Source organism: Lichenostomus cassidix, chromosome 1 (assembly GCF_008360975.1).
Source record: "Lichenostomus cassidix isolate B80296 chromosome 1, HeHo_3.0, whole genome shotgun sequence".
In the NCBI taxonomy this organism is placed as follows: domain Eukaryota; kingdom Metazoa; phylum Chordata; class Aves; order Passeriformes; family Meliphagidae; genus Lichenostomus; species Lichenostomus cassidix.
The window spans coordinates 82,391,015-82,413,436 of record NC_139479.1 but is presented as its reverse complement, the minus strand read 5'-3'; the positions used below and the strand labels follow the sequence as shown (position 1 = coordinate 82,413,436).

Here is a 22,422-nt window from a genome sequence, read left to right as displayed (position 1 = left end):
TCTGACCAAAGCTGCATTCTAGTTATTCCAAAGGAATTGCTGTTTGGGCTTCAGGAAGCCAGACGAGCCAGACTAGACCACATGGGTGGGATCACTAAGTCCAGCAAGCACAGCTGCTCTTGCCCCAGCTCCAGTCATTAAGGCTGTAAATGAAACTATGTATTGTATGGGGTTTGAATAATTCAGTAGTGTGGATTAAGAACTTCTCCCAGTGCTGTAGCCACTGTGGGTTCAGCAGGTGTTGTCTCTGAGCTCACTGAATGTGGCTCATGCTTGAGAGCATCATTGTAAATTACTCTTCTTTCCTGCTGTGACTGAGCTTACAGATCAGAAACTCGTGGAGGGAAGACTCTATCCCCCTTCAGTATCAGTATTTTGCCCTTCAAAACTGCTGTGAAAGTAAGAACTGACTCATTTCTACAGGTTGTTTGGATGGCCAGACTGTGCTTCTCAAGCATAAGTGCTTTTTCTTCCTCAGCTGTGAAGCACAGGATTTATGGAGGGTTACTGTTGAGTTTCACTAGCTGTGTGAGATCCTGTAATATGATCACTAGTTAGGATGCTTGAGGCATTCAGTTTGTCTATGGAAATTTAATGTAAGAAACTCCAGGGTCTTCTAACCTGTCTCCCAGAAATACTTTTTACCTCAACACCATGGTTTTGAAATGGGAGAACAGGATTATATAGAAGCACTTCAGGAATAACTCTGAGGAGAAACAAAGATAAAATGCATACAACCATCTATTCTGCCTTTAAACACACACACATACACAGATAGATAGATAGATAGACAGACAGACAGACAGACAGATAGATATATGGATAGATAAATGCTCCATTTTTTCCCCACACAAAAGACAGTAAAATTCCTTCCCCCAGGTATGTCCTGAGATGTAACGCCTGTAATAACAACATCCTCAATGTAATATAAATTATTTTCTAATGATCCTTCTACAGGTATTTTTCCCCTTGTACTGTTCCCAGTTTCTAGCTACTAAGGAGTTCCGTTTTTGAGAAAAACCTCTCAAAAAAAACAAAATAAAACCAAAAACAAACAAAAAAAAAATTCCCCCATCTACTGATCATTAGATTCAGAGGCTAGACATACCCTTCCATGCCAGACTCATAACCATGACACAGGGTAGACACATTTCAATCCATTTTGAGACATTTTCCCAATTGTTTTCCTTTCCAAGTCAACAGGAATTATTGTTAGTTAGAGTGGGGATTCTTTTCACAAGGGCCCTACCTATTTCTAGGTCTGCCCTCACCTCATCATCATGCCCAGAGAAAAATTTAAAAATACAGGAAGCAACAAAGTGCATAACTTGCTTCTGGCTTATACAGAAACCGATGCAAAATTCATGGCAAGTAGTCATTTTTTTGTTTGTTTGTTTTTAAAAAGTTCCGTCATTTCTTTAAGTATTTTTCCTGAAGTAGCTCATGGTCACAGCAAAGCATTTTCAGGTGAACCTAAAGTTCTCTGTAGCACTTGTAGAGCAAGTTAATTCCTTGACTTTTAGCCATGGAACCAGAGCTCCCTAATACAGTAACTGGTGAAACATGAGCATGAAATACATCAAAGAAAGCAAGCACTCCTACCTACACTAGGAAGGGCAAATTCAATCCATATTTGCATAAAATTCTTTGTCTTAACATCAAAAGTGTCACAAAGAACTTGATTTAAAATTGCATTGTGGTAATGTTCTTTATTCAGTCACCACCAGATAGAGCATCACCCCAGGAAAACAGGACCATACTCCAAGAGAGACCTTTTAACTGAACCACTCATTTAACAATCAGGAACCTGTTTTCTACTTCCACCTGAGGTAGAATCCCTCTTGCTGCCTCAGGACAAAGTCTCTGCCTAAAAGCTAGGACTGTAGTTCAAGCCTACCATTTATGCAATTTCTAGGTTTCTGAAAGTTGGTAGAATAAGACAGGGGCCTTCAGGTACCTCTTCCTCTTCGGGGTGGTGGGTTTTTGCTTGGTTTTTTTATTTGTTTGTTGGTTTGGGGTTTTTTTGTGGTTTTTTGTTTGGTTTGGGGTTTTTGTGAAGGGTTAAAAGAAGAATCTCTTCAGGCAGATATTCGGTGAGCAACAACAGAGGGAATCAGCAACCTTCAAATTTTATTATGCTTTTCACACAGAATTCATAAAGAACAGGCCTCTGTACTTGCAGCCTCTGAAAGTTTCCTACTGTACTGCACTTTTTCATCACCCTGACTTCACTTCTCCCTCACTTGTCTTGAGATGGAGAGCAGGAGTCAATCACAAAATTTGTCAAAGAGCAGACCTAAAGGTGGCCTGAAGACAGTGGGGAAGAAGACACGTTCTTTCAGGCTGTTTTTGGTAGGTTTCTCCAATACTAGGGTTAAACCACACTTCTGTTGTTAAAGAATTTAAGCAGTGGACCTCTCAAGGCATGTTTCACAGAAGTATACATTATATATTATAAGGTGAAAAGGTTTTGGAAAATACTAAACTCTTCTTTAAAATCATTTGCAATAACTCTACTAGGTCTGTATCTTCCAGAAGACACAAAATAATTTTATTCTTTCTCTTTTTTTAGTCTAGAACTAGGCAAGAAAGGAAGACAACACCCCAACAAAGTAAATGCACAACTTTTATATCCACTTGAGCTTTATCAGTCTGCTTGTTGACAAAGAGACTTTTTCCCTTGTTGTGTATCTTCAAGATATTATTAATTCTACAAGCAGATGGGGCTGACTGTTGTAAAGTTGAGAACTTTTTTTCTCCCCATGGCTTGCTACAGCTCTACTTATACAGGTTCTTCCCTTCATTAACACTTTTAATCTAATTTCAGCTCCATCCAGGTTTCTCAGGGCAAAGCTCATGGGGCATTTGTCTGAATTTTAAGAGGACACATTTCAGCACATTCATAAGTTAATACAGAAGTTAAAGCTGACCCTAACTGTGTAAGGCCTCTCTCCAGTCAAGCACCACCCTTCCTTTCCTTCCTCTCAAACAGTGCAGCTCATTTGTCAGAGCATACCACTTACATACCAAAATAACAACCATGGCTGAAAAACCCCTACTTTTTTGGATCCCATTTCACCCTCAACCCTGGACATGGGAAAACACAGAAGACCAAGTCTAGTGGCATGCTACCATAAAGCATTTGCAAAGGCTAAATGGCACCAGCTTCCAACCCAGCTGGTTCTTGGCACAGTTAATTCAAAGGTCTTCTCCTTGAGACTGCAGGAAGCCTGAGCACTCCCACTTCCTTTTCTGGAGTGCTCTCCCAACCACACCCCAGCTCCATCATTTTTCAGACTCTGCCAAGCCCATATTTTCCACAGAATGATCTGAGGTCCATGGGCCATTGTTGTTGCATAAATACTGCCTCATACTATGCCAGCAGTTCTGCAGATGGAGGAGGTTAAACACTTTCCCCAAGCTCTATTCTCACCTGTCTCCCTCTTCAGCTACTCTGTGTTCAACACTGCAGGAATTTCAGCTTCCTCCCTCCAGCACTTAGGCTTCTACATGGTTCTGCCCAAATCTGTGGTTTTACACTTGGCTTCCTGATCACGTCCCCTTGACCAGACACTCGTGGGCACAAGAAAATCCATACTGGCCATTTGTCTAGTGCAAGAAAAACAAGGTCCAAAATGCAGCTCAATTAAACATCAGTTTTGGACAGAGCTGTGGCACCACTGCACTTCCCCAGTAGTAAGGACAAGGATTTAAAAGAGGAAAAAGGAAAAATATCACATACGGCAGACTAAAACTTATAAACTACTTGTCAGCTCTGGGCTTCATTTTTTTCAGACTCCCAAGGACACAAAACAAAACTGGTTTAGTCATACCACTTCCATCTGAACAGTTGTAGTTTATCTAACCAGAACATGTACAAGTTTCCCAAACTGTAACAAACAGAAAAAAAGCAATATTCTCTAAGATAAAAGTCAGATATGCACATAAGGCAGCAGAAGCAGACAGGACTACTTAACTTAATCTACTGATCAGAAAGGCACCATTATATTGGCAAAGTCAGTGTACTTGTATTTACTTAATTACTACCTACATTCTTGTCAAGTCACATGGTGAAGGATAAGGCCATGGTAGGGAAAAGAAGTATATTAATGGTTCAGTCTCAATAAATGTTATTTACCTTCTTCCTCATTCAGATACACACAGCTCCTGTACAATGTCCTGGACCACTTTCATAACACAGACATAAGCATTTCAGCTATCTGCTGACAAGATACAAGTGTTTTGAACACATTATTATCACTGCTAATAATTTCTGCCATTTTATCCATTTTTCCCCTTTTTATTAACTGCACACATTTTAAACCTATATGAAATAATATTGATTTCAGAATTCATTATTCCTAAGGCAAGTAAAAACATTGATGAGGCTATCTGGGGAATACTAATAATAGAGGCAATTAAAATATATTTCCAATAATTAACTTTTAGATAAAAGGAGTAACGAGACAGTCAGAATTCTAACAGAACAATGTTATCCACAAAAAAAAGCCAGTCTTTTTTTCCCCTAGTCATTAACAGAAATAGTGAGAAGCAAATTCCAATCTGAAATTATTAAAACTTAAATCAATTTCAATCTGCAACTAACTTAAATTAATTTGAAATATTTTTAGAAATTGTTTAACATTTATTTACCTTATATTCATAAGTGTAGCATTTCCTTTGTGTGGTCCCTGAATAATAGCTTAAATAGGTTTTCAGTTACAAAAGGCACAAAATACAACTGCAAGCATAAAAATACCAAATTTCTAGCAAGTTACTGTACATTCATGTGATAGCTCTACAAAAAAAAATTTCATAGGCCATAAGTGAAAACTCCTTGTGGAAATAATTAAAATGGACAATTCAGAAAACTTTACAAAAATACTTCTTTTTATTAAAAGCAGCAATTTCAAGCAGAACAATACACAGAATGTAAACATCACTAAGTCCAGCTCCAGCCTGCCGAACCTTCGGGAAAGTCTACACTAAATGCATCTACTGTACTAGCAAGTTAACAGACTATATTATAATTTGAAAATATATTTTCTACTATGAATTAAGAAAAAGTACTTTATCGTAATCTGTCCCAGCGCCAGATACTGGCATCATCACACACAGCTATAAGGATACTGCTATCCCTGCTAAAACTGGTCTGTCGGATGGCAGCAACACATTTAGGATGAGTAAGAGTTGTACACCTAGAAAGAAAAGAAAACCATTCAGCTGCAATATTAAATCTTGCTACTACATTATGGAGCACTGTTTCTCCGTTCCCTTATTTATGTGACCTAGGGCAAACTGAAGTGCAACAGCATTATAGCCTTCATGGTGTATATTGTATTCCAAATGTGGACTTGGGAAAGCAGAGTTTCCTGTTCACCCACAGTTGTTTCTCATGCACCCAATTTTTATTGAAGCAAAGATTGAAAGCTTATTGAATCACATTATTTTGGACTTCATAATCAGAGTTATTTCTCAGGGTTAGGTATAAAATATCATAGTCAGATGATTAAAGACTGCAGCACCTTCAGGAACTTCATACATAAATGTATACACACACATATTTACATCAACTACATATAGAGAGAGATATGTATAATATATAGGTTATATAAAAATATAATGCATGAAGTATATATATATAGTGTATATCCATTTTATACACAATGTTTTTTGGGAGTGGGTTTGTCTGAGGCTTTTTTGGGGGTTTAGGGATTTTTCACATTTGTATGTTTGCACACATACCTGTATATCTAGATATATATCCAAGAGACATGCTGTAAAATTGCCTGGCAACACAGGTGAGGAGGTGAAAAGCCATACTATTTTCTCCACACTGTGCCCATAGCTCACCTTTATTCTCTAATTTTTTACCCTGGTCCTATCACCTATCTCATCTTTGTCATGTGCTACACCCACCTAGCATATATTCTCCTAATGGCTTTGCAAAATTTCCACCCAATTAGTTTGTAAGCTCTGTGTGAAATAACTGCTTTTTACTATAGCTATACATGGTACCCAGCACAATCCAACTGGGGCCTCTTGGCATTACTGTAATATAAATGATAAATCAGTGAGATATAATAAATATTAACCTTCAGGGGCACACAATGTTTATTTCCCTAGTAGCTCTAATGGAAAGTAAGTAGTACTGTTATTTCTCTAGTTATCAGGAAAGGAAAAAGGAAAGTAACCCAACTCTCTGTCTTAGCAAAAACAAAATAAAGTACTCACTTGGCTTTATGCGGATCCTCTATTTCTAAATCCCACACATAAAGTTTGCCAACCTGATTGCCCAGAGCAAGCATCTTAAAAAGAAAGCAGAGGATAAAGAAGTTTTAGAATACTCTCTCAAAGAATAAAGTCAGAATTTTATAAAGGCTCTAGAGCTGGTAAATTGTGTCTTAATGTTTAAACAAATGATTTAATGAGTTTGTTGGAGAAGTTAGAAAGGCTGTAAAATTTGCCTCTTCCATTTTATCAATCTCGGCACACAGGAGGGAGACATCAGTAAACATACTATTGATGGAAAATAAATACTTATTTGATGTTTTTTTCTTCTATCAGGCAGAGCCCAGACTGAAATATCTGGAGCTCCTCCAGGTTCGTACAAAGCCCCTTACAGCAAACCATTCTGTTTCTCAAACATCACATGAACCAAGACTTTTCCTATGCCCATAAACATGGAATCAATGAAAAGCTACACACCTTCAAACACAGCGAAGTCAAAGCTGACACATACCTTTTGCCAGAAATCCATTGAAAATCTCATGTACCATATGTCACACTGGCTATAATCAAATCTCCCAAGAATGGTCACATTTGACTCACTGGGCTTGATTTTATCTATATCATCTTCCATCTTGCCAGGCTTCCAGCAAACAATGGCATTTTCACAAGACTGGAGTGAAACAAAAAAAAAATCACCTGTAACTTATACTGCAGTATCAGTCTAATTGTAAGGAAACATTTAATCTCACATCTTCCCCAATGAATTGAAAAAGTAGAACTGAAAATCTCACCTCTGCCCTTAGATCCCAACAATAATCACTGTCCATCGCGGGCAACCTGATGCCCCCTCAGCTTTATGAGGTGATAGGACTGCAGGAGCCCAACCTCACCCACTTCAGAGGAAGTCAACCAGATGTGCTCAAACACAATTTCATAAGCAGCTTAAACTCATCTTGGTTTGAGGATTGTTTACCCAAGCCCTTTGACTAACAGGACTGTTACTCCTGTTGCACTCCTGTTGGTACCAGGGCAGTTGGATTGCCTGGTTTAATACCTGCAAGCCAATGTTACTAGTGGATACAACACTAATCACAATTACTCCATTATGGTAACCCTCATCTCACTCTTTAGCAGCAGCATCCCTAAACAGTATCTACAGATTCCCTTTCTGTATGTTTCATGCAGATTCTGGTTAGCCACAAACCCTGTACTTTTAGTAGAGGTACAGCAGTAGTAAGAATTTTGTTTTTCAAGTATAAGCTGCCTACCACACATCCTGACAGTCGATACAATTTACAATACAATCCACCAAATAATTTGACACAAGATAGTAATTTAACCTACAACACAAACGCTAATAAAACTTCTATTGTTTAGGATCCTCAAGACTAGCAAATAAATATAATGTAGCTGCAAAAGTTGCAGCATTACCTTGGAAAGAATTAGGTCTCCCAGCCACCGTACACAGTCAACATAGTTTCTATGTATGTCTCTCGTAGAAAAGTCGGGGAAGTGAATTTTCTGGGAAACAAAAGGCCTACAGAGAAAATTGCCAAGTGAGGTTCAAAGAAACAAACATAGAAGCACAAGTGCAATTTTTAATAACAGCTTTAATATATTTTGATGTTAAAAGAACAAGCCAAACTTTTTAAACAGTTTTATAGTAAAGAAGATTTTGTATGCTGCTTTTTTTTTTTAATAGTAATAGGAACAGTCCCTGTTTTCATCCTCATTCCTAATGAAATAACTAGTTTCCCATGTAGAAGACTGTGCAGAGACAGTGATGAGTAAAACCACTCCTTCAGATGCTGAATACAGCTCCTGTCACCAAATACTTCAAGAACTAATTAAAGCTCAGTCTTCCTGATGCTGCTTCTCAACATCTAAATTGTTAAATAGAAATGCACACTATTAAAAAAAAATCATCATTTTTAAAAAAGCACGCTAAAAAAGCATCATTTAATATTTGGTAACATTACCAAAAAAAGCGAGAGTATTTTCACAGCTAGTCTCATTGCTGAACATGTTCACTGTGTTTTAGACTCTTCAATTCTCTCAATGGTTTAACTGGAAGTTAAGATCAAAAAGTTGAAGAACTTCATAAAGGAGGATTTATCTATCATGTATCTAATGGCTATGTTTACTTGATAATTTACTCAATGTGAGGTCAGGTCAGAGAATGATGAAAATTAAAGTAATTACTATGTTAACAGTTTTGTCCCCACCCCAAAGTCAAATAATACACAATAATTAAAATTATTTGCCACATTTAATTACACAGATTTGATTCCCATCTAGAAATTTTGAGATGAGATGAAGATATTGACATCTTGAAATGTATGAAATACAAGCTTTAAGAAAATAATTCTAGACATTTTCTAGTCAAGCAAATAAGAAATAATGAAGATATTTAAAAATAAAAATCTCAGGACTTTGAATCAGAATTCAATAAAATTCCAGTGAAGCAAACATCAATAAGACCCATTTTCTAGTGAGATTCAGTACCCAGCACAGCATCCAGGTCACTCACTATTCCCAAGAACTCCCAATTTGGAAAGGAATTAACTTGGACTGTTCATAGGAGTATTCATGTGTTGCAAAGAGACAAGGAGATAAAGACTACATACCTGTTGGTTTTATTTGGGTTGTACTCATAAGACTCTTTGATAGCATTAATCATTCTCTTGGAATTAATTCTCCAGAGTTTTAGCGAGTGATCCATGCCACAGGACATGATTTTTTCACCAAGAAGATCATAATCCTATGTATATAAAATAATTTTGAGCACTCCCACCCTAGGCTGCATTATATCAACTCAGATTTTATTCCATCATTTCCATCAAAACAGCATTTTATGTGTAGAGAATGCAATAAAACTGCGTATTTCAAGTAGAAAAATACTAAGAATGTAATCCAGCTCACTGCAAAGCAGCACAGCATCTTAATAATTATATTTAGTCTCTTTAAAGAGAGACATATTCAACAGCACTGACAGACAGTGAATCTACAGCTAGTTCTCATCCTTCAGTAAATTCCCCAGGAGCAACTTTGGCAGAATTCCAGGGCTATGACACGGGTGAACAACACAGTGTCAGGTTTCGTAGAGATGCACCCCTCACCTTTCACAACAGGTCACACAACAGGAATGGAAACAGTTCTTAAAACCAGCTTATTAAAAAGTTAACTATTCTAGTTGGTATTTGCTGGGTACCAGTGTCTGTTCACAGCCACTGAAAAACAATTTAATGCAACTCAACTTCTTTCCTTCACTACTGTGTTTCTAAAGGTTTATTTGTTTATGCTGCTTTGACTTGATAAGACCTCAAGAACTTCAGAAGTGGGACCATCATGAAATGTTTTTACTCTTTCTAGCCCCACTGAGCCCTATTTTGCTCACTTCTAGGCTGCACTCTGAGAAAACCAGCTACTGAAACACACTGATTCTGTCTCTAAGAGGTGGCCAGATCAATCAAACCACCTGACATTTAAATTTGTCTATCCCCTTAAAACAGTATTTATGCACTTCCAATTGGTTATTTTTAAGTAGCTCTAATATCAAAACAGTGCACAAGAGGATAAAAAGTTGCTTACTACCCTTTGTAAATCTAAATCACTGCCCCACAGTCTTCCACTTACTGCACTTAACACCTCATCCCTGTGCCCTTCTACTCCTCCAAATATTGCAACCAGCGTGTCTGTCTGGATGTTCCACAGTCTCAATGCATGATCTATAAAGAACAAATAAAATTACATGCTGCTTTTTATAGGTACATTTGAATAATATATTTCAGCTTAACCACTTTCAGTAACAGGTGTTTATGTAAACATCAAAAACGCACTGATTTCTTCTTCTCTTGTTAGGAACAACAGAACTGCATTAACTAAAATTGCCATTATAACTAACTTGCTGTTAAAAGTAATTCTGTATTGAAAAAGTGTGCCCACCCCCTCCCCTAGGGACAGTTTCTAGCAAAAACATGCTTGGATCTTCAGATCATCCAAAAAGCAAAGGAAAGTCTGATCTTGGAAAAACACGCTTTTAGACAGTCTTTAAAAAAATTATTGTATCAAAAAATGCTAGAATTCTTTTCTGCCATTCTAACATCAACACTAAGAAAAGTTGTGATATTCCAGTTTTAACCTTTAGAACATTATTCTTTATGAACCACAGAAAGTAAGGAAGGGAGAAATTGTTTATATAAACAATCTGTATTTCAAAGTCAATCAGACTAATCCACTTGTTTAAAGTAAGTTTTACCAATTTCTAATGAAGCACCTCTAGTGTATTTCCCATTTGGTAATGGGAACCTCTAGTGTATTTCCCTTTTGGATTCCACAAGTACACTGCACTGAATTACAGCAACACCCAAAATCCTAAAAAGGACACAGAAGGCCATGAAGCCCCAAATATTTTCCTTTTTTTAATATAAATCTCTCAGCCAAGCAGTTCTAAGACCCCAAATATTCTCCTGCCTTATGTCTTCTCTGTGACAGTACCTGGTCCAGAGACTGCACATAAAACTTGCAGTACTATGGCTGATGTCAAAACATTTTTATAAAGAGAACCTAAAAAATATACAGAAACTGGATGTTTACAGACCCACAGCACCAACTTGACAGTTGCAAGCATCAGAGAGGTTCCCAACTCCTGTTCTCATGTAGCTTCATCAGTAAGTCCAAATATACTGAAGTCAAACTCCCCTTAAGTGAATGTTTCCAACTCAAGCACTCCTGAAGCCTAGCTCCTTGTGGCAGATCATTCCCTTACTTAAAAAAACAGTCAAGATGAGGCAGTTGTGACTGCTCAAATGTTCTGGACAAGCCCATAAGACACCACACCAAAAACTCCCTTCACTAATATGCTTTTTAGACAAAGTCCAACTGAAGTTCCCAAGCAACAGACAATCCGAGTTTTCCCCATGAACATGATAGGGAATGCTGTCTGCAACATTAAGAGGTCCCCACTAGATGGCAATGTGATTCAACAACTGAAAAAAAATTTAATTCAACTGTCAGAAAGTTAAGAGCAAACCCAAGCCTCATGATTCTTCTTTCCTAAAAAGCAGCACTATTCACAATCCCTTTGCACCACAGGAGGAGTTATGGTTATTTTAGGCCATGGATTTAATAAGTATAAAATATATAGCCATGAAAAAGCATGATTTGCTCTCAACTTTCAAGGTGAACTTCTCAGTGCCATTCATAAAAAAAAAAAATATGAAGGTTTTTGGCCATATTCAAGACCAAACTCCAATCCAAAGTATCGGCATTTACACAAAAACAAAAGAGGTTTTTCCTCACCTTTGCTTACAGACAAAAGAAGATTTGGATCTCTTGGATGGAATTTCAGTTCATTGATTGCATTTCCATGGCCCACGTAGTGCTGGGATAGAATCCAGAGACCAAGTTACCACCTCCCCTCATGTTTATATGTACTTAGAAGCAAAAAGTGCCATGCCTTACTGAAAAACAAGCTATTATCTCAAAGTTCTAAACACTCACCTTTATGCACTGCATTGTAATAGGATTTATTATCCTAATAATACCCCTGGATCCTGCCACAGCCAGAAGAGGATGGCTTGTATTGCTATCATATGTCCATGCACAGGTATAGAAATTTTCATCTGCCTACAATGCCTCAAGTTAAGGATCACAGAATAAACAGGAGATTTTGTTTTTCTTTTTCTTAAACATTTTATTTTAAGCAAACCTGTTGCTAGTTTATCCAAGTGCCCAGGAGTCTCTGCTGGAACCCATAAGAAAAAGATACATATTCAGTGATACACCTGCAAATACCAGCAACATCACCTTTTCCACAAATGTCACTTTCTTCACTTCTGTTCCGTAACATACAAGGAACACCATCTCTTTCATGGCATCACCTTTGAACCTCTTTCTCCAAAGCATCAAAAGATTGGGAATACTGAATCAAGACTGAGTTCACAAGTTAATGACTTGTGCATTGCAAATGATCAACGCAAGTTATTAATGCTTCAGAGCATGAAACACAATTCTTAGGCTTTAAACCCAGTTCCAATTCACAGGGAAACTGAGACCATTGTAAAGCAGAGCAACATTATACAAATATTAGTGTTGGGAAGATTAAACTGATGGAGAATCAGTTTTCAAATATTTTAATACAGTCTGGTCAATGAGTCTGCATTTTTAACATTTTTTCAACAGGAGGGATTCTAGGATGTGGGAAAGAGGCAAGATTTGGACCTAACATAAGGAATGCACCACACTAACGAAGTATTAAATCACAGACAAAACATTTGTATGCTTTTTCCTAAAAAGCCTCTTGATTTTTCATAAAGAGGAAGCAAACACGTGGGTATTTAACTTAAAAGGATACATCAGCATCCACGTAAGACTGCAAAAGACGGATTTCTCCTTGGGAATGACATTCATATAAAGTAACCTGGAGAAAAAAAGAGGAAAAATAAAAAAGTGGGATAGACTGCTGCCTAGTTGCGACATTTCAAAATGAAATCACATGCACCCATCTATTGACTGCCTGATGGGGAAAGGTAGAGTGCCTCTATGGTTTAGATCTCATCCATCATCCATTTGTTTCCAACAGGTGGAAATGATTTGATAAAAGAGTGCCCACAGCAGTTTCAGTAAAGCACCATGCCAGCACTTGTCAGTTGTCCTTCCAGATATTGAAGTCTATTATTTGAATTGTCTTAATAAGATAAACACTTGTTGGAATTAATTACTGCAGTCACCTCTAACATGACTTGGTCTTTAAATGAGTCATTGGTATTTTGCTTAAACTTAGTTTAAGGACTCACTGAAACCTTGCTTAAACTTAACTTAGTACTTTTGATGACTTGCCAGGCAGAACAAACATAGAAATGAAACACTATTTATTCACAACACTTGCACAGAACGCACTTCAGGAGTTATTTTCAAGGCTGAAATGACATCGATCCTTGTTCAGAGGAAGTCTATAAATTCACTCCACACAGTCCATTAATTTACCCACTGAGCTGGCTGGCATCACTGCAGTCAGTTCTCATCCCATATGTATGTATGTATGACTTTTAGAAAGTAATAACATTCATGAAGAGTAATTTTATTGAGAAGGTCCATTTATGCACCTCTCTTCCTTACACCAAATGCATATTACTGAAGGACTTTTTTCTTTACTACACAGGTAATTACCAAATAGTAAACATATGACTTCACAACACAATCCAAAGGATGCAACTCTCCCAGATAATAGATACTACACATCTTAGAATTACATCTGTTAATATTAAGTTTTGTGTGTCGATACCAAACACAGGTAAAGGGATTGGTTTAAAACAGGAATGTAAGCAGAACCACACAGAAGGGTGTAGAGTGAAAAACATATTACTCACTCTGTTGCTGCCTACAGTGGCAAAAACAAGAGGATCACCTTCTTTACTGTGCCAGTTAAACTGGACTCCAAACAAAGGCTGGCCATGGTCCTCCTATAGGAGTAAAAGATTAGAGATAAGTAACCAACAAAACCCAAAGGCATATCACTGCTGTGCAATTCAGCTGTGAAATTCATCAGTTCAATTGATAAGTTTCCCTCCTCAAACTAATGGATTCACAAGCAGTATAATTTTAGATAGTGAACAGTTAAAAATCATAGTTTTGTAATATCACATTTTAAGGAGGGAGGTTAAAGAAATATTCTGACAAACACACCCCTTCCCTTTCTTTCCCCACCAAGCTTTTAAAAAGTAAAGGGGAAAAACTGCTGTCTCAATTAAGGCCAGAAGCTGGCAGAACTCTCAAGTTATATTTGCAGCTCTATTATTTTATTTTGCAATTTTCAACAAGGCAACCTCCGCATCAAAGGTCATACCTATATGAATTTTCTATCATAATTACTTATACACAAGGATTTGCAACTTCAAAGACAAGAATTACCAGGAGAAGAAGAATTATACTGGTATAAGGATGGAGAAGTGCCACTATCTAACTAATTTAACTAATAATTAATGTAATTTAACAAGTTAATGTAATTTTACATTATAGCTAGGTCTTGCAACTTTGTCACAGACACAAGGAACTCTCTCCAGCATGTCACAATACTGCTACAAAGTTCATGTCTACAAAGTGTTTTCAGATCGCCTTGACAAACAGTTACCAGAGAAACGCCAAGTATTATTTTTATACAACTTACATCAGTTTGAAAGAATAATAAAAAAAAAAAACCAGATATGTTTATGAATTGTGATGAATATAGTGGTGCTTGTTAATAATTGATAACAGTATTTTGGCCTGTCCTGACAGGATGTTTTCAGCAAGAATAATGCTCATTGAAGTGCCTCCCCACAGGGGACTGTCTGGGACAGTGCAGGCAGGAAGGAAGTGTCTCATGACGGCTGTTAAGCAGCCTTCAAATGGCAGCGCTTCAGAGACAACACGAGAAGTACCAACCCTGGCAGCTCTGGCCGATCCAAAACCAAAGAATAAATTCGAGGAGGGGGTGTGAGTAGGGAGTCTAACACTACTCAGAAAAACAAAAGTAAAGGAAGTCTGGAATAAATTTAAATAGCATTATTTACTGAAAAGGCAGTATCTGTTATTAACAGAAATATCTAGAAGAGCTAGAAGGAGAAAGGAGAAAATCAGAGATTAAAGCCCTCCTGCAAATCTTAAGAGAGGTAACAACTTTCAAAGCCAAGTAGATATTAAAAAGAATTGTTCGAAATTTAAGTACTACCCATCGTAACACGAAAGAACAAACTAATGGCTTTATGGGATGAGGGATATGGGATATTTGGAAAGGGAAAAGTAGCATGGTTATTAGTAACCCCAGGGCAGAATGAAAAAAACAGGTATTCAGTATCTGTAAAACATCACAGTTGAGTTAGAAATGAAGAATGACAAAAACTGTAAGCCATAAAATTGCATACACAAGGCAATGATTTTTTTTGTGCGTAGTAGATTTATTAATTTTACTTGGTAACCTTAATTTTTTAGTGTATTTAAGTCTTGTTTGAAGAGAACAGCTGAGAGATCAAATTCAGAATGCTTAAAGTTTTTCCACTAATAATTAGTTTGTTTTAAATTTCTGCTTGAAGGAGTTCACATTGGTGAATACATCTGACATATCACATGAAGATAACACAAGTAAAATGCATGGATTGGTACTGCTTTATTACAGAGACATATTAGCAGGTTTTGCATTTGTTTTTCTGGAATAAGCTTGTTCTCTGTCAGATGCCCTGTTTCTGATAAATTTAACAAATTACGAAAAGTGAAAAGCAGTATGTTTTCCACCTTCAAGACAGGATATTTTTCCAGCATAAGTTGCAATAAATTTATGATTTTCTACGTAGTACCCAGACTAAAGTGATAAGTAGAGATAGATAAGAGTGCTACACTGTTTCTATATTTTTATATTTGAGTACGTACCTAAGGTATTTCAAAAGCTTTTTCAAAGAAAACCTATTTCCCTGGAAAAAATTACTCTGCAAGATAAACTTTAGTCTACTTACTTTACCCACACTACATCTCTCACACCAAGTGCTACAATCTCCAAAAGCCTGACTGTACATATTCCAGTTTTCCTGGTGTTAGATGGATGAAGCAGCCAAGCAGAGGCTCTTACAGGAAAATACTAGGGTATCCGCAAAAGCTGTGCTCCTATTTAAACTCCTAACACCCTCACTGGTCAGGGACAGCACACAGCTATTTTGAAAATATCTGTCTTCTCTAATTTTTCTCCCAAGTGGTAAACAATGAAGCAGGTTTTCCAAAACATTGTACTTCTAAGTGCTGTACACAATGGTTATGCTCAGATGCCAAGTATGTGACACAAATCTAACACTAGTTTGTACAGACCGAAGTGACCCAGATATCCATCCTAAAGCAAAATTGTGAAATTCCATCTTGTCCCTGGTATGAATAAAGGGCACAAAACCCAATGCCAACTCGGGTTCAATCAAAGAGAAAGACCAGACCGGTTTTCAGACAGCAAGCAGTGAAGTCAATACTATGCCAACACAAAAAATAATCACCTGCATGAATGCCTTTCAACACATCACCCACACTGCCAGCGGAGAACCTACAACGTGCATTTCCAGTTCCCAGAAGTGGAAGTAAGCCATTATGGGCAGTGGGTTTAGTTACATTTAGTCTCCATTACACACCAACAAGCCAGAATCCTGTGTGGCACCGGATATTGATTGCCAGATCAGGGGATGGCAAGTAGAAGCTGAGAGACAACATTGGGCTGCTTACAACCTAAGCACACACCCTACACAAAAGCAAAGGGGACAGAAAATATTGCATTGCTCTCAAGGGAGCACAACAAAGCAAAATACACACGGTTTTCTGCCAAAAGTCCTATCAGCAAAACACATATGGATTTATGAGGATGTGCAACTGTGCTAGCTGTGTTAACTGTATATGCTCATTTATAAACCCTATTTCCATAGAGTTTCAAAAGCAAAGATTTCTCAGTACATCTTACACTAACTCAGTACTGCAAAAAAAAAAAAAGGCAGCTTTTTATTTCCTGCCATTTTCCAAGTTGTATTTTTGTTTTCCTGATGCTTAAATTTCACCCTAAATAACTTCCAAAGTAGTGTTTAAAAAGCATATTTAGCAAGCACTGAGTTTTCCAGGCTGAGTCATAACCATTTAACACTGAAAGCAGACAGTAATGGCCACATTTCTTTGTTTCCCCAAGGAAAAAAAGTAAAAAGCAAAATAAGAGGGGAAAAACAAGAGTATGAAAGTGAAAAAACATGAAATTTATATGCCTTTAAAGAATATTAATTTCTATGTCTTCAAATCATGTTGACCCTTCATTAACTTCAATACCTGCATCACACAGCATAATTCAAGACTATATAAACTAGGGGATATATGACATGGTACTCAAAGAGTCACATGCGTCTTTCTAAACCCACATACAGCATTCAGTTACTAGAGTTTATCTCCAGAGTATCTGCAAAATTAGTATGGAAGAAAAGGAAGAGAGGCTTCCTCAATCATGAGGGAAGACACCAGATTTGGCTGCTACCCAGCCTTCGTCTTAACATGTACATCTCTCATTATTAGCAACTATTTCAGATTAAAGAGTAATGGGGGAAAAAGCTAATAAAAATACCCCACTTAACTGAAATGCCACATTTACTCCCTCACAGCTTGATTCCACTTACACAGGAATCTGTTCCCGGGTCCTGATCCAAATCCACAGAAGTCAGATATTGCTTAGTTTGACAGCCTGGTCTTTTGGGTCACCCTACAGTGGGGTCTGAGTTGACATTGGGGTGAGGGAATGTTTTGTTTTCCCAGAAGACACTTGAAAAATACTAACCCTTTTTGTCTGCAGACAGAAAACAAGTATGAATAACAAAGCTCAGAAGTTGTTAAAAGTTTGGGTGCCCAAAGGCCACGTGTCTGTGCTTGAAGTATGACTTGAAGCCGCAAATAGCACCATCTGTGGGGGCGATTCATGCGACTCACAGGAACTGCTGCCTACCTTGGTGAAATGAAACAACTTCCCTTCCTCCTACACCCTCACAGGACTGCAAATAATTTTTATACTTCAAGAACACAGTAAGATCAATTTGTTTCCCAGATACTTTTGTCAGTGTGACTTCATAGCACAATTTCTCCAGTGGCAAAGCTCACGTAGAAGGTTTCCATGCTCCAAACATTTTATCCCCTCCCACTCAGGTACCCCAGTGTTTCAGTGAGGCAGCCTGAAGACAGAGCTCAGAAACAGCCCCATCAGCACAGCTCCACAGTTAAACGTGGGGGAATGACAAAATCCTCTTAGAGCAATTCTAAAAGAAATATTCACTACTGAGCTGCACAGATCCTCATGCCAAATGGAGAGTTTAACAAAACTGCTATCTTGTTCCAGACACATTCTTTCTTTAGAAATCTTGTAAAAATCATAGAAATAAGGCTTATTTACAGCTTTTGCTACATAAATATCCCGTGAGGCTGAGGAATGAGAATAAGAAGAACATCCTGACAGCATAAAATAGTAATGAATGAGAAAACTCGTTCAGTCACCAGTGCAGAAGAAAACAGCACTACTCTGAAACAGCAGAACAGGGAGTAAAAGACCATGAATCCACATCTCTTAAAACCATCAGGTGTTCTATGGGAAGACATATACCACCTAAATCAGGTGCTAACACATGACCCCAACACTCACAATATATTAACCAAATTGCACTACGCAGTAGTTACGATAACTGATGGAGGACAGAAAATACCTGATGTGCTAAGTGTGGGGAAAAGGCTGCTCTAAGATTGTTGGGTTTATTTGTTTGGGGCTTTTTTTTCAACACATAGAAAAATCTGTGCAGGTTCCGTGCTTTGCATGGAGTTGTCACAGGTTTTGTTTTAGTTCAATTTGCTTATCCAATCTCTTATATTTATTTCTAGCACCTACAGCTTCAATGAAATACATAATTATAGCATCACACATAACTTTGCAAACGTTTATAAAAATGGGGTTAATTGCAGCACTACCTCATGTTTCCTCTTTCTCAGTACCCTTTTTCTTCAATAACTTGGCTATTCCAAGAAAGGTAGTTCCTTAAAATCAGCAGGGAACATAATTGTTTAAAGATATTTAAAAGTACCTATCTTGACACTGTCTCACAGCCAACATTAACACTGCTGCCAGCAAGCGGTGCCCAGATTCCCTGAAGCTCAGACATACCTACCTTTAGGCTATTTACACATTTGAAGGAATATTTGCACTTCTTTGACTTCCATTTTCCTTTCCCCCAGCTTTTTCTTCCTGGTGCATTAGGAGTGTTTGTTGGTGTATCAGGGCGTTCGGTGTTAGTACCACTTTCAATACTAACAGCATCATCCTGAAAACATTCAAAATTATATAGAATGTCACAAAGAGATCATTAACTGCTACATAAATTCAACTGATCTTGCAGCACTTGACCTTTTCCCTTTTTCTTCTCCTCTGTAAGAACAGATCTCCCAGCACTTGGTGTTGTTTAGATTCATGTATTTAAATCTATTGCCAATATAATAGCATTCCTCTCTAGAAACAGATCATGAATCACATGAGGATTAATCCAAGAGGGAGAGATATGAACTGTGATCTAGTGACATTTCTTCAGAATACTGGTAGCTGCTCTTAAGAAAATGTCTAAAGATAAAGCAGCTGCTTCCCCTAGAAAACATCTTTGATCCAGATGAAACGAGTACTTCTGAAGTACTGAAGAAGAGTTGTTTGTGTGAAAACATGACCTTACCAAGAACTGAGCCATTCTGAGGCTTCTATACACCCTCAGGAACAGCAGTTGCAGCACGGTTCTGCTGGAGGTCAGTACTGCCAGCAGAAGAGGAAGTCCCACCTCTACCTCCTACTCTTTCCCAAAGACACTTGTTTCCACAGAAAAGTTAAGCTCTGATCAGCTAACTAATGCAACTGGCCCTCCAACCATTAGCATAAGAATGAGGAAAAATGAAAAAAAGGATACACCAAACACCCCATCCAGCCGCTGAGAGACTTTTGCTGAGAGACTTTAAATCGGCTTTGGACAATCAACAGAAACTACAATTTCATGTGTGGTCTCAATGAAGAGAACAGTTTAAAAGGACATTTCCCTGCACTACCCATCACAGAGCATGTCACCTTCACCTGCACGGTAGCTGCCAAACCTGTGCTTCCATGTGAGTATGTTCAGCTCATTAAAAATCAACTTTTCCTGTTTTTTCTGGCAAGATAATCCATTCACTTTCCATCCACTTTCCCCCCATCTAGTGGGGGGAAAACAAGTCATCAAGTCATCCCAAGGCCAGGTAATTTCCAGAGCTGAACTAAGGGAGACAGAGGCAGACAATAGCCTGTCACTGGAGGAGGTTAAGTGTAACACGAAGCTGCATTAGGAACTCCACTAGGAATACAGAATGAGGTCAACTATAAACATTAATACACCAATTTCCACCAAACATTTATTCTTTGTCCCAGTTTCATGTCTGTATTATCAGAAGCCTATGGTGGTGTACTAGTCTTTGTTTGCCCAACAACTCTGGAAAAACAGGACACTCAGAGGAGAAAAAGGAGGAAATATGCCACACAAGCCCAGAAGTGTATTTTCCAAATCTGGAGTCATTCCCTTCACATTGCACCCCTAAAAGAGCCATCCCTCCACTAATATGCATAACCAAGTTTAACAATTTTTATATTTTCCAGTTTCTTCTCCTTTACCCTAAAAAATTTCAAAGTTTGCCAAATTCTCATATCCCAAGCACACTTGCCAGAATTTTAATCTCGACAAGACTGAAGTTTTCTCTGGACTAGCCAGATATTATCAAAGTGAGAACACGAGGCAGCTGGTGTGGGGCAACTACACCAGGTATCTGCAACTACCACATACCCAACACACCTGCACACAGGACACCTGTGGAGCAAAACACGCTCTTTCTCCAAATCCAACAGTATTATGTCAACTGTTAAACAGAATCTCCCATCTTTCAGGAGCAGTGGAGTCCACTAACAAACTCTTGAAAAGGGAATCCCTTCACCACTGAAGCAACCCACATCAGAGACTCAATATAACTGTAGAATGGTTTGGGCTGAAAGGGACCTTAAAGATCATCTAGTCTAACCCACTGCCATGGGCAGGGACACCTTTCACTAGACCAGGCTGCCCAGAGTCACATCCAGCCTGGCCTGAAATACCTCCAGGATGGGGCATCCACAACTTTTCTGGGCACCCTGTTCCACGGTCACTGGTAGCCTACAACTAACAGGAAAGCAAGCCTGAACGTCTGCCACCAAATTACACTTGGACTCACAAATGCTGCTGAGCAATGAAAAAAATCCCAGCAGCAGCAGCAGCAGCGGTGTGGAACATCTCGAACCTGCCTGTCACCTCACAAGCACCACTTCCAAAGGTTGTGGAGGATTTGGTCCAGATCCCTCACTTGCTGGATAAGTGCAGAAGAAAACTTCCACACTGCATAAAACATGCACACAAATAACACCTTCCACACCAGTAACTGCATACAGGGACTGCTCGATACCTTAGGTTAAGGTTACCTTTCAGGTATAAAGTTATTCTACATCGATCACATTACTTCTGCTCTGAACACCAGAATTTCACCTAATTCGGAGATTACAGTTCCCATCCCCGGCTGCCTTCTGCTGACAGAAACTTACGAGCCTACTTCTCATTCGCCAACAGGCTGCACACATAAACTTGTGCTGCATGTTACGCTACAGCGTGACAGACACACGATGCAAAACTGCAAGAAAGATGGAAAATTCTGCTGCTTTGCAGGAAAGAAGAAAAAAAAAAGTCTGACGTTCTGAAGCAGAGTTGCAGACAGAGCGCGCTCACAGTCTGGGCCTCAAATCCTCCCTCACGCACGTGGAGGCAAAGCGACAATCTGTGCACAGAGCTCTCCTCCCCGGTCTCCCGCCGGGGCCTCCCTCCCTGCAGCGGCGCGGAGCGGAGCGGAGAGCACCGAGCGGAGCCGGGCGGGCTGGGAGCCCCCTCTCGCTCTCGCCCCTCCCGCACTCTCCCGTCCCGATCCCCCGAGGGTGTCCCGCTGGGCGCTGTCCCCTCCCGGCAGCCCGCCCGGCCCGGGGCGACACTCGCTCTGCTCTGCTCTGCTCTCCCCTCAGCGCTCCCGCCGCCCCCGCGCGAGGCCCCGCGCCCGCCGCGCGCTCCCGCCGCCCCCCACCCCCGGCCTCCCCCTCGCCCGGCCTCACGTTCTCATCGCCGGACAGGTCCCCGGGGTTACTGTTCTCGTCGCTGCTCAGCTTCTGCTTCTTGGCCGGCATCTCTCCCGCCGGTGCCGCCGCCGCCGGCGCTTCTCCCCGCTCAGACATCTTCCCCGCCCCCCGCCCGCCGCCACGCAGCCGCAAAGCGCGGACGGCAGGGCGGCACGGCTGTGCCGTAAAGCGGTGCCGCTGCCCGGGCCGGAGCCGCCACGCCGCCGGGGGAGCGCCGGTCCGTCCTTCCCGCCGCTGGGAAAGCGCCTGTCCTTCCTTCCCGCCGCTGGGAAAGCGCCTGTCCGTCCTTCCCGCCGCTGGAAAGCGCCTGTCCGTCCTTCCCGCCGCTGGAAAGCGCCTGTCCTTCCTTCCCGCCGCCGGGGGAGCGCCGGTCCGTCCTTCCCGCCGCTGGGAAAGCGCTGTTCCCGCCGCTGGAAAGCGCCTGTCCTTCCTTCCCGCCGCCTCGGGGGCTGAGCGGGCGG

At 39.7% G+C, this 22,422-nt stretch overlaps 1 protein-coding gene across 1 annotated transcript; it reads right to left on the bottom strand.

Moving 5' to 3' along the window:
- Window positions 1-4,869: 4,869 nt before the first annotated feature.
- Window positions 4,870-22,090, bottom strand: EED (embryonic ectoderm development). Its single transcript, XM_085066075.1, has 12 exons — window positions 21,938-22,090; window positions 18,918-19,070; window positions 13,602-13,694; window positions 12,587-12,652; window positions 11,734-11,859; window positions 11,533-11,614; window positions 9,868-9,959; window positions 8,859-8,992; window positions 7,663-7,768; window positions 6,743-6,901; window positions 6,235-6,308; window positions 4,870-5,198 (listed from the first exon to the last, which is right to left on the bottom strand). Exons 1-12 carry the CDS (start codon window positions 22,055-22,057, stop codon window positions 5,072-5,074), a joined length of 1,332 nt encoding a protein of 443 aa, XP_084922201.1. The 5' UTR covers window positions 22,058-22,090; the 3' UTR covers window positions 4,870-5,071.
- Window positions 22,091-22,422: the final 332 nt, after the last annotated feature.